At 35.5% G+C, this 14,600-nt stretch overlaps 3 protein-coding genes across 5 annotated transcripts; all 3 read right to left on the bottom strand.

Annotated features, from left to right (window-relative positions):
• Positions 1-946: 946 nt before the first annotated feature.
• On the bottom strand, positions 947-3,708 carry LOC125188750 (4-hydroxy-3-methylbut-2-enyl diphosphate reductase, chloroplastic-like). Its single transcript, XM_048085784.2, has 10 exons — positions 3,387-3,708; positions 2,945-3,141; positions 2,474-2,653; positions 2,265-2,396; positions 2,109-2,183; positions 1,924-2,029; positions 1,748-1,842; positions 1,429-1,614; positions 1,266-1,352; positions 947-1,152 (listed from the first exon to the last, which is right to left on the bottom strand). Exons 1-10 carry the CDS (start codon positions 3,649-3,651, stop codon positions 1,087-1,089), a joined length of 1,389 nt encoding a protein of 462 aa, XP_047941741.1. The 5' UTR covers positions 3,652-3,708; the 3' UTR covers positions 947-1,086.
• A 1,392-nt stretch (positions 3,709-5,100) lies between these two features.
• On the bottom strand, positions 5,101-7,901 carry LOC125187814 (protein DETOXIFICATION 33-like). Of its 2 annotated transcripts, none has more exons than XM_048084458.2 (7): positions 7,581-7,901; positions 6,972-7,509; positions 6,813-6,899; positions 6,163-6,219; positions 5,830-6,068; positions 5,545-5,750; positions 5,101-5,432 (listed from the first exon to the last, which is right to left on the bottom strand). In XM_048084458.2, the coding sequence occupies exons 1-7, from the start codon at positions 7,753-7,755 to the stop codon at positions 5,325-5,327; spliced, it is 1,410 nt and encodes a 469-aa protein (XP_047940415.1). In that variant the 5' UTR covers positions 7,756-7,901; the 3' UTR covers positions 5,101-5,324. The 2 variants fall into 2 exon arrangements, with proteins under 2 accessions (XP_047940415.1, XP_047940414.1); XM_048084457.2 differs by having other exon boundaries at positions 6,972-7,513; positions 7,581-7,900.
• A 3,877-nt stretch (positions 7,902-11,778) lies between these two features.
• Positions 11,779-13,750, bottom strand: LOC125186478 (uncharacterized). Of its 2 annotated transcripts, none has more exons than XM_048082849.2 (2): positions 13,638-13,750; positions 11,779-12,783 (listed from the first exon to the last, which is right to left on the bottom strand). In XM_048082849.2, exon 2 carries the CDS (start codon positions 12,758-12,760, stop codon positions 12,092-12,094), a length of 669 nt encoding a protein of 222 aa, XP_047938806.1. In that variant the 5' UTR covers positions 12,761-12,783; positions 13,638-13,750; the 3' UTR covers positions 11,779-12,091. The 2 variants fall into 2 exon arrangements, with proteins under 2 accessions (XP_047938806.1, XP_047938805.1); XM_048082848.2 differs by lacking the exon at positions 13,638-13,750 and adding an exon at positions 13,515-13,620.
• Positions 13,751-14,600: the final 850 nt, after the last annotated feature.

Here is a 14,600-nt window from a genome sequence, read left to right as displayed (position 1 = left end):
CAAAAACTAGATTACTAATATATGCATATAAATATTTGACTTCAAAGCACAAAAAACGTTGGTCATGTTTTCTTTCTTTATGTCTAAATTTCCTATTCAAATGTTGCTAGCGTGGCTACTCCGCCAAACATATTTAAATACTCATTTTCAAACGTAGAGAATTAGTGTTCCACCAAACCTAATAAAATAACGCCGCCACTTTAGAATTTAATTTATATAATGAAAAAAATCGGCAGTCTTGATTAATCAACAAGTTTCCAAGTTAATATTAATTTCGTACTTTCTTTGAAACCCATATTCCTTTTTTTGGAAACTAAATGTTTCATTATTATAATTGATGACGGTTATTGGATTTTAAAATTTTAAACTTTAAAATAAATTGTACAAATACTACTGCACTTCTAAATTGAAAGAAACAGATTGATCATTGTTAAATTAAGAATAGATTTTCAAGGAAGAACCAAAAAAGGAAAATATGGCAGAAAGTCAAATTCGTGTGTTTTTTCGACTTTCAATTCCTTGACTAACTAGCCGCCTTTCGTCAATTCCTGCATAACGATATTAAATACTCCTACAATGTACTCTTATACTAGTACTATTTCTTTAAAAAAAATTGTCCGATACAATTGACCGGCTGATGGAGTATAATATTTCGTTCATATTTATTACTACTAATATTTTGAACCATCAATAGTAAATTAATTTTTAGTTGAATAAAAAATATATATATTGAGTAATGAGTTTAATGACTTTTGAACACATTCTCTAATAAACAAAAATGTCAAATAACAGTAGTTGGGTTTAGACAAATGGTGGTCGTTGTAACTTTAAATAATTTTCATAATTTAAAAGGCCCAATAATGGTTTTCAAAGCCCACTTAATATCCTTGTTTTTAACTGAACATCTGTATTTGGTTTTGATGAGATTATTACATACATTCGCATATTATCAAAGCTACCTCCCATTAAAACCATTCACATTCAAAGTTTACAATAACTCTGTATATATATATACAACTAGCAAGGAACTTCCACTCACCTAACTGTGTTGATCTTTTTCGAGCTAATGTGGAATCACGAACCAGTTTACGCCGTTTGCAATACTTCATCGCGCTTCAAGAGAAACACCTTTTTCAGAACATCTTCAACAACCTGGATGATAAAAAAAAAAACTGGATGAGAATATTCACAAGAAAACATTATTGGCAGATGCATAAGTAGCAAGTGCAGTTGCAGCATGATGGGAAACAAGCAAGCAAACTCACTTTGTCAGGAGTTGATGCACCGGATGTAACGCCAATTTTAATAGGACCCTCGGGTAGCCAATTCTCTTTCTCCACCAACTCGCCATGCTGTGTGAAGAATGATTTAGACGACAATCATAAAAAGATCGACATATTCAAAAGAGAAAGATAAAACAAGGCATACCAACAGCTTGTGACTGATTTTGTTTCCAGGACCTATCCTTTTCTCACCGTCAACCCAATACGATGGGATCCCACGAAACTCTGCAATTTCTTGTAGGTGCGAAGTGTTACTTGAGTTAAATCCGCCAACCACTAGCATCAGATCAACCTTATCTTCAACCAATTTATACATTGCATCTTGCCTTTCCTAAATAGACAAAGTATGGCTAAACGTTAGTGATACTAGTCTAGATAGACCCCAATATATGTATATCCCTCTTTACATCAATTTTACAAGAAAAACACACAACTGAGAAATAGCATTCAGGGAGAGATTTTACTTGAGTTGCATCGCAAATGGTGTTGAAACTCATGAAGTGGTCAGTAGTATTTTCGACTCCATACTTGCGCATCATGGTCCTCTCGATTAATTTTCCTACATGATACAGAATTAGCAATGAAGCCACATGGCGAAAACACTTTAAGTAAGAGATGTTTTGGGGTGATGAACACTGACCAATTTCCTCTGTTTCACTTTTTAACATAGTAGTTTGATTTGCAATACCAACTTTTTCAAGATCCTTATCTGGGTCAAATCCCTTGGATACTGCAAACTTAAATTTCTGCACAAGAACCATGCCACATGAAATCCATTCCCAGCATAAACAAGTGACTAACATCAGCAGGCGACAATCATCATACCTCAAGAAATGCCTCTCTAGTAGAGCTAGATCCATCAAGTTCACCACCCAAGATGTAGTCACATACATACGTTGCCTGCACAATCATGTCTACATAAACAACAATGCTCTATTACATCCAGAGATTAAAAGTGATGAAGCGGAAATTCCAACTTACCTCTTTAATGTTCTTCACAATGATATACGTCCGAGCAAAAGAAGCAGTAGCCACAGTCTCTTCATGATTATATTTACCATGGATTACCGATGTATAATCTTTTTTCTTGTGCTTATCAACAGTATTCCAGACCTATCAAATACCAAACATGTTAACATAAAAAAGAATGACTAATTCTTAAAGCTGTTGGGTGGGGAAGAGGGAAGTACCTTAGACACCCATGGACAAGTTGTGTCAACTATTTGAACATTCTTTTCACTCAAAATCCTCATCTCATCGACGGCAGCTCCAAAAGCAGGTAATACCACAACATCACCCTCATTAACAAGTTCAAATTCTTTCTTCCCCTCGTTTACGGGAAGAGTTTGTACTTGCATATCTTCAAGCATCTGCAGATGGAAGTTAGACAACTAACTAATATTAAAATCACAAGCATTTCTTCATCCTAATACAGATTTCTAGCCTAACAAATGTAAGAAATGCATTCTAGTATAAAAGTTCTGTTGAGAACCAAGACCCTCAACATTCAACAACCACAGCTCACACACATATCACATCTATCAATCAATTAAAAAGAGACAACCAACAAAAAGAAGATTTCAGAGAAGTAGCTCAACCAAATAGAAATGGTTCATTCTTCATCAATTATATAGTAGTAGTAGTAGTAGTAAACAACAAACCTTATTAACAGTGGGATTATGGATCATTTCATTAGTGAGCCACATGTTATCAGAGGGGAACTGTCTTCTAGCTTCAAAAGCAATCTGGATCGCACGCTCCACCCCCCAGCAAAATCCATAAGACTCTGCAAGCTTCAATGTAACATTCCCCCAGGTATATTCATTCCCATTCTCCTTCAATTTCTTTATTATGTCACCTGAATTGAATCAAATCACAATAATGGTCACACACACACACACACCAAAACTTCAATAAGTAATCAAAACAACCAATAGCATATGCATACGACCTATGCTTAAAAATACTACTTATAAGGCAAATTATAGTAGAAAAGCTACTAAAAATAGTAGGTATAATAAGTCAAAGCAGGTCAATCAGCATTAACATAATACTCAGATCCATTTCTAAACACAGAAATTGGGGGATTTCAGAACATCATACTTGTAAACTCTTGGCTCATTTGCTGGAGAATCTCCTCTTTAAGCCCAAACCCCTTCCGATTGTAATTCTTACTCCTAGTCAAGTTTCGACGGAAAGCATGGGCGTCAAACTCGGCAGGGTCAGAAGCCACGGCCGACGACGAGGCATCATCTCCGCCGGCGGCGCACCGGAGTGAGGAAGTCCTCCGCCATCGGAACAACCTGGTCCCCGGCACCGGGAGCTCGGTTGGAGTTGAGATGCGGCAAAATTGAAGAGAGATCGCCATCTCTGCTCAATTCCAACTCTGGAATCGGATTTTCTTCGACGGAGTAGATTTGGCGTATGATATGATGATTATGGGAAATTTCATGGCATTGCCAATCACAAACGGGATGACACGTGTCATCCAATTATTTTATTGATATTTTTGAGTGGTTAAGAATTTAGAAAATTACACGTGTGAAAATTTATCATCGCGCAACATTCCGTGAGAAAGTAGCGCCACAAAAAATATGTTATCATTTCTGTAATCGATATTTTGTCATTCTCAAAATAAAACAAAGCCAAAAATGGAATATGAGAAAATATGGGCATCATTTCCAGTCACAATTTTTTTTAAAAAAAAGTTATACTTATAAATTAAATAATTAAATAAAGTAGCTTAAAACTTTTTCCTGGGACAAATAATTGTTTTTCGTCTCAATGGGCCCAATAATAGTTTTTCTTCTCAAGGGAAGCCCACTTCGTTACTATATGTACTATAATTTCCTGATGGGCCTCTTAATTTAAACTAAATCCAAGTTTACATTTTTTTCCTTGATGGGCTTGTAGTCTATTTTTATCAGCACCTAATTTGGTATTCATATTATGCATAATTAGGGTATACTGTACAAAGGTCCTATTCTAGTGCTTATAGCACTCTAATTTAAAATCAAGACTAAATTTTCATCTTTAGATTTTAAAATGAGTGGATGAGATTAAAGTTCACAAAATCTCAATAAATAGTAGACAAAATATCAACAAAAGGGTAATATCGTCATTATGTTATCATATGATAATTTTCGTGAGTGTTTTTTATATCAACATTGTGTATTACAAATATCAACAATATGACATTAGAATATCAACACAAGGACAAGAAAATATCAACACATTTTTATTGAGATTGGACATGCATAATATTGAGATTTTGCATACAATATATTGAGATTTTTTGTTGCATTTGTTGAAAATAGCTGTTTATCAACATACACAAAAATTGAAATATAATTGATCAAATTTCATCACCCGAACATCGTCGGAACATATGCAATTGAGATCTCGTTGGAATCCTTATTTAATTATCTTTAGTTTGATATATTTTTTGCGAAAAAATAATTTAAATTGAGAGAGTTATGTAAATTTAAAGATTTGAGATGATTTTGAGCAGAAAGAAAGTAGTTAGTTATAATTACTACATATAGGATTTGATATTAATACCCTTTTAATTTAATTAATAATTATTTAAATTTAAAATATATTACATTTGGCATTATATTAACCACAAGATCTTCTAGTCTAATGGTTAAAAATTGGTCTCAATTTGAGATTGATAATTAGTTAGCAATTGATTACATCACCTACTATATAATAGAAAAACAGTGTCAATTTGATCATTACAAATAAATAAACATTCATATTTTTATTAAATTAGTAAATTTAATGGGCGGGATAATAATAAACAAAACACTGCGCCTACAAAAATGACTCCATTTTCTTTATTGCCTTCATTAATATGTCCGAATTAATTCGCCACTTAATCGGCTCAATTCTCTCCCCCAGTTACACACCTTGTCAAAATATCACTATACTAGAGAGTAAAATTCCTCACTATAGATTCTAACCTATGCTACAATATTCTCACAATATGGTTAATTAAAATATTATAAATAACCAAAAAATAAATGTTCACATCATTAATTAAGGTTCTTGACTGTGCCTGTGTGTGATCATTCCATTTCCCGCATTCCCATTTTGAGCCAAATTTGAGGTGGCTTGAGACTTAACTCTCTCATCCGCTTGCAAAGCCTGCACTCCAAAAACATTTAACTCATTGTCAATTAGTTCAAAAATTACACAAATAAACATCATACTATTATATTTATGACAATATTTAACCAAAGTGTTTTCTTACACACACCTCTTTAGTCCAATTAGCCCGAAGCACATTTATTGACAATACCACGGTCTGAAGCAAGCAACCGGCTAACATCCCGATCCAAATCCCTTTCACACCAAGGCTGAGTTTATAGCCAAGCAATGCGCCAAATGGAAGGCCGAACACATAGTAGCAAGCTACGTTTATCATAGCAACCGAGACCTGCCACCCGGCCCCAACCGCCACCCCTGCATATCCGAGGAAATAATCGTTGGTTTAATCGTGGTTCAAACACGTGCGCCCACTCACACACGTAGAAAGTCGTACCATGTAAAATTGGCTGGATGCTGTTGAGAAAAATGGTTGCTGCCAAAAAATAGGCCAATTTGGATGTCTCACTTATGACTTCCTTATGGCTAGAAAATAATTTGGGGAAGATGTCTTGGGTTGCAATAACTGCAATTGTGAATATAATGCCAAATATTGTTGATGTAACCACAGCTACTATCACAGCAAATTTTGCAGCTTTCGGATTATTAGCTCCCAGTTCATTTGAAACACGTACGCTATATCAATTAAAATACCCAACATATATGTCAAATTTTGTGACAAAATATCAGTTTGCAATTTCTAAAATTTTGCTAGGTCTACGAATGTTACCTTATTGCAGCATTGAAACCCAGAGTGATCATCAATATCCAAAGCTCCACATTCATGCTGCCATTTTTTGATCAAATCAAGAATGTAAGACGAATAAATGTTACAAATTCTAGTTTTAAAATCTTTGTGATTATGTCACAATGTTTTTTTCAATCAACTAGTAAGTTCTGGGTTTTAGTTTGTGCTATTAGCCTCGTCAGTTTTCCATACCACGAAGGTGTCCACATCATCAATCTAATCGCCAGAAACACTATTAACACTATACGTGAACTATTAATAACAAAATTGACATTTATGTGCAAAGATATTAAAGTAACATCTAAATTGCAAAAAGGAACATAAATCCATGCCACTATTTCTAATACCGTCATTAAATATTATACTTGGCTTTTACTATTTTTAATAAATCAACTAAATTCATTTCACTGTACTAACCTTTTTCCACTAAATCTTCATTAAATTGATGAAAACTTACATTTAATATCTCATTTCATTTTGGTAAATCCTTCATCTATCCATCATCACTTTAGTACTACCACTAGTACTAATTTTAGTAAATCAAACTAACTCATTCAACTATATTTTTTTCCACTAAATTTATGCAAACCTGACATTTAATCCCAAGAAACGGATAAGTAGCATAATCTAACCAGATGGATATAGCATCGACCGCAATCTCCGGATTCTTCAACCACCCAACCATCAGAATCACAATGGTGTAATACCACAATTCCAAGCTGTGCCAAAAGAAATAAATCTCAACACTAACCAAACACATACACATAAAGTGAAGCAATAAATCACATTACCACAACATAACAGCCGAGGCTAGCGACAGCTTAACAAACCCCAGCAGCGCCTTAAACGCGGCCACCGAAAAGCCGGTCCACGACTCCTTAAAACAACCGCACATAACATAAGCAAGCTGCGCCAAGACCACCACCCACCACGTCACATTCTCCGCAATGGCGGCCCCCGCCAGCCCCATCCCCAGCCTGGTGATCAGCACCCAATTGAGCACCCCGTGGAACCCCAGCCCCAACACCGAGATCACCGTCATCACCCATATCTTGCTCTGCGCCTGCAGAAACTTCTGCACCGGGAAATTCACCGCGTACGCGAACAGCTGCGGGATCACCCACCGCGCGAACTTCCCCGCCATCTCCGCAATCTCCTTCTTCTGCCGCAGCACCTTCAAAATCGAGCAAGTGTACACGTAAAGCGGCGACAGGAAGATGGCCGTGACCAGGGTGATGATGCATGACCGCTGCAGGTAGATTCCGAGCATCTCGTATTGGCCCGCGCCCACCGCCTGCCCGCACAGCGTCTCCAGGGCGCTTCCCATTCCTAGCTAATATAATTTTTCAACAATCAAATTTAATTTTACTTAATACTAGTAAAACGGATAGGATAGCAACCATTATGCCGTAGACGAAGCCCTCGAGGACGTTCTGGACGATGGAGACGGCGGCCAGCTCGAGCTCCCCGAGGTGCCCCACGAAGGCCACGGTGACGGCGCCGATGGAGAACTGGGCCACCGTGGCGATGATGGCCGGCGCCGCGATCTCCCACATCTTCTTCGATTCGTCCCATGTTTTGGCTTTCAGGGTGTTCTTGCTTTGGGAATTAGTGTTAGTATTATTTTGGGGAGTTTCTAATTCCATGGCTTTGGGGGCTTTTTTTGGTAGTAATAGTTTGAGCTCTTGGTTTTTTTCATTTTTCATAGTGTATATGAAATATAAACTACTCCACTTGGGATAATTTGTTACTATGTCACGTCTCTATTTTTTCACTAAGGCCCCACTTGAGAGGCTGTGTTTTCAAGAAATGGTTAACTAACTATATATGTACAAACTGATTAGGTGGTGTTGGTTGGCTTAATATATTTAATTTACGATATAGTGGAATATTGGTGTTGGAATATGTTTTGGAGGAGTCGTGAGTGGTGGTGAGCATGAATGATGAGTTCTAAACGATTTTTCCTTGTTTAATTTGGAATTTATTTTTGGAGAAGTTAAATGTCATGTGCCTTTGTATGCAGTGTTAACTTGATAACGAAACACTTGTTAGTTGTTAGAGGCAGGTTTCGTGATAATGTTGACTTTTAACTTATTTAAATATTGTTGTTACACGTCGCCACCCCTTTATCTACCTCCCTCTCTAAAGTCTCTATAATTTGTTGCATGTCTCTTTGCTTGGCTGAAGACATATATCTTTTTGTTTTACAATTTTTGGGGTGAGTAAAATATCCGAAAATCTGAATTTTTGAAATTTGGATTTGCGATCAAGATTAGATCAGATTCTTTCTCCAAAAAAAGTCGGATGTTCGGATTTGATCAAATTGAACAAAAATTTTGATCTGAAATTCGAATACTCACCCCTAATTAACATGTAGTGAGTTTCAATCCTAAAAAAGTTTCAACGAAGGGTTGGTACATGAAATAATTAAAAGAAAAAGATTCTTCTTGTGATATTGAAAAACTAAGCCAACTAGTCCAAGATGACACTTTAATTTATTCTCCGACCAACAAACCACTCTTTTATTACTATAAAACTCAATGACTACGATGCTTAATTTCATGATTGATGAAATTTTTAGGATTATTTATTTGAAGTTCAGTTTCATTCCAGGCAGCGACACAAACAATATTTTACAATGAAGGGCAAACCGCTACAAGAAACAATGCATTCGAATATATATTAATATAACAAAAGACCAAACTTGTCCTTTCTGTACTTACATTAATCACAAAAAATAATTATTGTCACAATAACATACATGCATGATGATATTATATAGTAGTACTAATATATGGTCATGCACTTGGTGCCTGCCCACAAAAGTTCTCATCATACATTCAACTCTTTCACAAGATTACATGCATGCACATGACCAAAAATAGCCCGAGCCCGAAAAATCTATATTGGCCCGTAATAGAAACAGCCCAACCCCCAAAAATTCTAATTTGATTGACCCAAAACCGAAAATAGCATGTACCCTATAAAAGAATACACCCTCCGTCCCATTAAATGCGACACATTTCTTTCGGACACGGGTTTTTGGGTAGTGGTGTTTAGTGGTTTTTAGCAGGAAGAAAGGATAAAGTAAGAGGGAGTTAGAGTGTTGCTTTTTATTCATAAAAGGAAATGTCTCGCTTAGTGGGACGGCCTAAAAAAGCAATACGCCTCACTTATAATGGGACGGTGGGAATGGTACAGTTGACCCGAACCAAAAATAACCTGACCTGGGGTTGACTCGATTGACATCTCTAATTTATTATTTAAGGTCGTTTCTAGTTCCAACTATGAAGATATCATCAAAAACATCCTTGACATAGAGACCTGAAAAATATCATGTAGATAACAAAAGCACTGCATATTGTGCCATCTACATCACGAATGGAATTAAATCAAGATTTTAAGAACATCCACCAAATATGTCATGATTTCTTGATCTATGTATATGTATGTACTATAGTCGCATGCTACCAACTATGTGTCTGCATCTACCAAGACTACTTTTTTTTGGACAGATGGATCTGATGTTGAGAGATGAGCCTCTTGTTGCTGTCTCTCAAGAAACGAAAAATGAAGGGAGAAATACGCCTATCTGCGTGAGGCAAACGTCTCACCTAACTATGATGTCTAAGTTTCTTCATCTTCTCTCTGATATGTATAACCATAATGATGTGTTTTTTTAAACCTATGATTCTAAGGCAGGACTCAAATTTCTACGACGTAGGTCTCCCTCGTTTATGATAGTTTTTGGTTGCTTTGAAGCAGACGAATCAACGAACGTGATCAAGTAGAGTAGGTAATTCATATCCTCAGGAAATTCGCCCTTTGCTACCTCCTATAACCGCTGTTGTTCCATCTTGCAAATCCCAGATCTTTTTATGATGAAAGTTGTGACTATGGTTGCAAGAATCTAGTACTCAACTACTCAAAAGCAGAGAAATTTTGATTGTTTTTTACCTGCGAAGGAGATAGAAAGCTGATACAGGTGGTGAGCATGATACCACCAAAACCAGCATGTAGACTAAGAGTAGGCATACTTGGATCACTACGCATGAGACGAGACGAGATGAGACAAAACAAACAACATGAGATGTAAAAAACAAGAAGAGTGCACTATTTTCTTGAACTTAACGTCGATCACTAGTCACTACCTATAGTTCAACTGTTCAACCTTAATGATGGGGACTTTTGAGTTAGGCCGTCATGACTCTAGCAAATTTTCCTGGTTGATCATAAAGAAACAGAGTATGTATTATCCAGTGTATGAGAAGCCCTGCAAAAAATATACTATGATAGCTTCAGAGTAAATGAGCTTACATTCCTTTAGGCAGAGCTTCTTGTCCCCGTTGATTTGCAGTGGTGCCAAAGCCAAATTAAATGGCCCTCATCACTTGTAGCGTGGACGGATTATGTTTTGGTTATTCACAAGTTACAAACAGATTTGAATACTTCTGAAACATTTGGATCTTCCAGAAATGCAACATCACAATGCAATTCAAGAATGTGGAAGAAAATTATGCCAATAATCTTATAGAAAAGTTTCAAGAATCAAGCATCTGGATTTGCTAAACTGGTAGTAGTATATTCTCAAATAACGACAACTTAATTAATTGTACATCTAAAACATACAATATGTAAAAAAGTTAAATCTCTTAACACTACAAAATATAGATTACTAATCGAGATTGAGACAAAATATATGCTACTACTACTTAATTCATTTTTAATGGTGTTTGGTCTATATATAAGAGTTCTAAATTGATTTCATAGATAATATTCTTTAGTCTTTACAAAGTTATACTTTTATCTTTTATTACTATTTATATAAATCATTATTAATGTTTACTATATGTATTTTTAGTATTCTATCAATTTATCTAGAGCAGACACAAATTATTATTAAAGTACTGTATTAATCTATATGATAATATAAATTTAAATGTGTTTGAGAAATTAATGAGTGTTTGGAACTTAGAACGAATAGTAGAATCTCAATTAATAGGATTTGAGAATATATAATAAAGTTCAAATATGGCTCGCTTTTTAAAATAAGTACTGTAGTAAAATCTCAATTAACTATGTGTTCTGGGGGACAAGTTAAAATAATAAATCGCTTTTCAAAATGCAAGAAAATACTAGTACTATAAAATTTAATTATATAGAATTGCGTAGATTTTGTTTTTCTCAATCAAGCCAATGTATATGTTTTTCTCAACCGGAAATAAAGGGGTAGAATACCACCGATAGATTTTCTTTCTATTTTCTTAACCGAGCAGATAAGACTTTGCTTAAATATACTTATATCCCAGTATGACTAAGAAATGAGGACTATAATAATGAGAGTGGTATACGATTAAATTGGAAGAAAAGTTCAATTGACGTATTAAAATGAATAACATGTGCATACCAAATTAGGCATGTGACATTGCAGATAACTTCAAGAATCAACCAAATCAGATCAGACATTTTGGACCTTTCTTTCTTCTCTAAAATATCCAAAAAACAACTCCAGAACAGATCAACAACACCACCCACAGGAAAAAGAATGTATCCATACTCTCATTTCAACTCTGAAACCACACACACAAACACACATAGTGAAGGAGAAACAGCTAAAAATACATAAGGAGTTACTCCATTAGGTGGCGAGATAATTACAGATCAACCTAGAGATACATAAAAAAATCCGCATTCGATTTTTATTTAAGCAAAGAAAACTGAAGCGGGCGATTGTCGTGGTAGCTACAGGAAAGCATAGTGTCCCTGATCACTAAACTGTTAACTATCATAGGAGTATTATTTAGTCCGTAACACTAACACACACAAGTGGAATATATCCTATGTCAACTATGAATATACAGTTACCATAAATTTGGTTGGTAAGTCTTGAACCAGATTTGAGTATCAACCTTCATGCAAATGTTAGATGCAGGAGTAGGGAAATACCGACGATGACGAATATAGTCTTCCAAATAATTGGTTTCCATTCTATTGGAGCAGTATGATAGTTATGAAAGCCATGAACATAACCTCCATGAAAGGAGCTCGAAAACAGGTATGGGGCTCCAGAGGTGGCTCCATACACTGTGGCGTCGTGGAACCCGTGCACCTGGAGGTTGAAGATGGCCGGTATGACACCAAAGAGGGTAGACAGTGTCAGGTGGCCGAATCTTGCAGCTGACATAGGCACGGCTCTTATGATGGGGTCCAGCTCGTTTGGTTGGACATAGTTCATATCTACACGAGGGGTGGCCGTCTGTGGTCTCTGCCCCATTGGTCGATTTGGGACATGGATTCCCGGGAGTGATCGGGACCTTGGATCACAATTTGATTTTCCCCTTCCGTATATGGGGATTAGTTTCTCCTCCTGTACAATGGCCTTGCAAACAGGGCACTCGTGGCAATGTGAGTGGAGTCGGAGCCACTGGTATAGGCACGGCCAGCAGTAGAGATGGCCGCATAGCGTCACAATTGGTTCTTGCGCTAGTTCAAAACAGATGTTGCATTCGAAATTTCCTGTGTCGTAGACTAAATCAGCTGAAGAGGAGGCGTCCATCAATTCACCAAAACCGCGATCCATATGTACAGCCCGGAGTGTTGAATCTGTTAGGTCGTAACCAATGCCAAAAACAACAATCTAATTTATATCTGTTTATACTTGATGCGAAAATCAAATTAAACAACATATGAATACATGAATTAAGGAGGAAACAAAAGTAATGCCAACAGTCATCAATTCAATAGTTAAATCGATCTTCACATTAAAAAAAGAAAAGCAAGAACAATACATCAAATACCTTACACAAACCCTAAATGAAGAAACTAATGACCTTCTCAACGAATATATAGATCAAGCAATAATCTATCCATTGGGATTCACAAAATCTTACCATGAACAATTCAAACAATTATTCAATTTAGAAAGTATGAAATCGAAATCAGATTTTAACATACAGAACGCATCATACAACCTAACAACAGTAAAATCAGATTCAACCTAACTTCGGATCAATCTCAAATTTCAATCAACAACTGCAGATAATCAGATTATCCGAAAAAAATTAAATTCCAGTCAACTAAACATATTAAAAGATAATCGGAATCATTCAATCGCAGAACTTCAAACATTAAACAAAACCACTGTTCCCTCAATCTAAAACCATCCGAAAAAATCAAGCTACTAAGATATAATTAATCACTCAGTGAATACTAAAATCCAATACATAAAACAAAAATTCACAATTAGAACACTGAAAACACACATTAGATTTTTCCGAAGAAAAAAAAAATTAAAAACCACAGACAAGCATCATCCGGAGAAATTAGATATTCACCAGAAGAAAACATCAAAGCGAGCTGAAATAGATCAAAATTAGAAGGAAGATAATACAGATCAGGTAGAATTTACAATGTACGCATGAATTAAAGCTAAACGAGTGAAAATAGGGAAATCTAACCTCCTGGAGTAGTATAGCAAAATACAACAGGTAGGTGGGATTAGAAAAATAGGCCGTAAATTTATGGAAGTTGTGAGCGTGGAAATGAAAAAATAAAGAGGAAATACGATAATTTAGAGGGACTGATAAGCAAATACGGATTATTCTTAAAATGGATCTTAACCATATCTTCATCATCCCAACAAATGGTCGGTGAATGAGGACCGTTGGATTCCTTGATCAATAAACACAAAATTAAATTAAATAGTACAGAAATTACAAACATTTTATTTAACCCCTTTTGACAAATTAAATGAGCAAATCCTCCTAGAAATTACAAACATTTTAGTCCAAAGCAATATTTCACAATGATATTACAGCATAGACGAAATTGCGGATTAATGTATAAAATTGTTAGAGGGTGGATGTGATGGTGTTTCCAACCAAAACTCTTTTTTTCTTGTTTTATTTGTTGGTAAATACTCCATCCGTCCCGCTTTAGCAGTCTCATTGACTTTTCTGCCATTTTTTTGTAAAAATAATAAAAAATAGTTAAAGTGAAGAAATGGTAAAGTAATAGAGACAATAATGTAGATAAGACTCTTCTCTATATTAATCTTTTTCTTAATTTACTATTTCTCCTCCTTAACTATTTTTTATAATTTTTACAAAAAGAGGGCAGATAGAGACAATAATGTAGATAAGACTCTTCTCTATATTAATCTTTTTCTTAATTTACCATTTCTCCTCCTTAACTATTTTTTATAATTTTTACAAAAAGAGGGCAGAAAAGTTAATGGGACTGCTAAAGCAGGACGGAGGAAGTAATGTTTTACACATGAGTGTCATTTGACGTGTCGCGTCAGCAATATACAGTACTGATAGGGATGTACTATGTATTGAATGGAGTAATAATTTTGCATGTGTTTGCGTAGAAATGTTAAAAAAAATAGGAGTACAACATTTGGGTATAATTGGCAATAA

Source organism: Salvia hispanica, chromosome 5, assembly GCF_029641045.1.
Source record: "Salvia hispanica isolate PSC_SH4W2 chromosome 5, Shi_PSC_v1, whole genome shotgun sequence".
In the NCBI taxonomy this organism is placed as follows: Eukaryota; Viridiplantae; Streptophyta; class Magnoliopsida; order Lamiales; family Lamiaceae; genus Salvia; species Salvia hispanica.
This window is presented reverse-complemented; position numbering and strand designations above follow the sequence as displayed.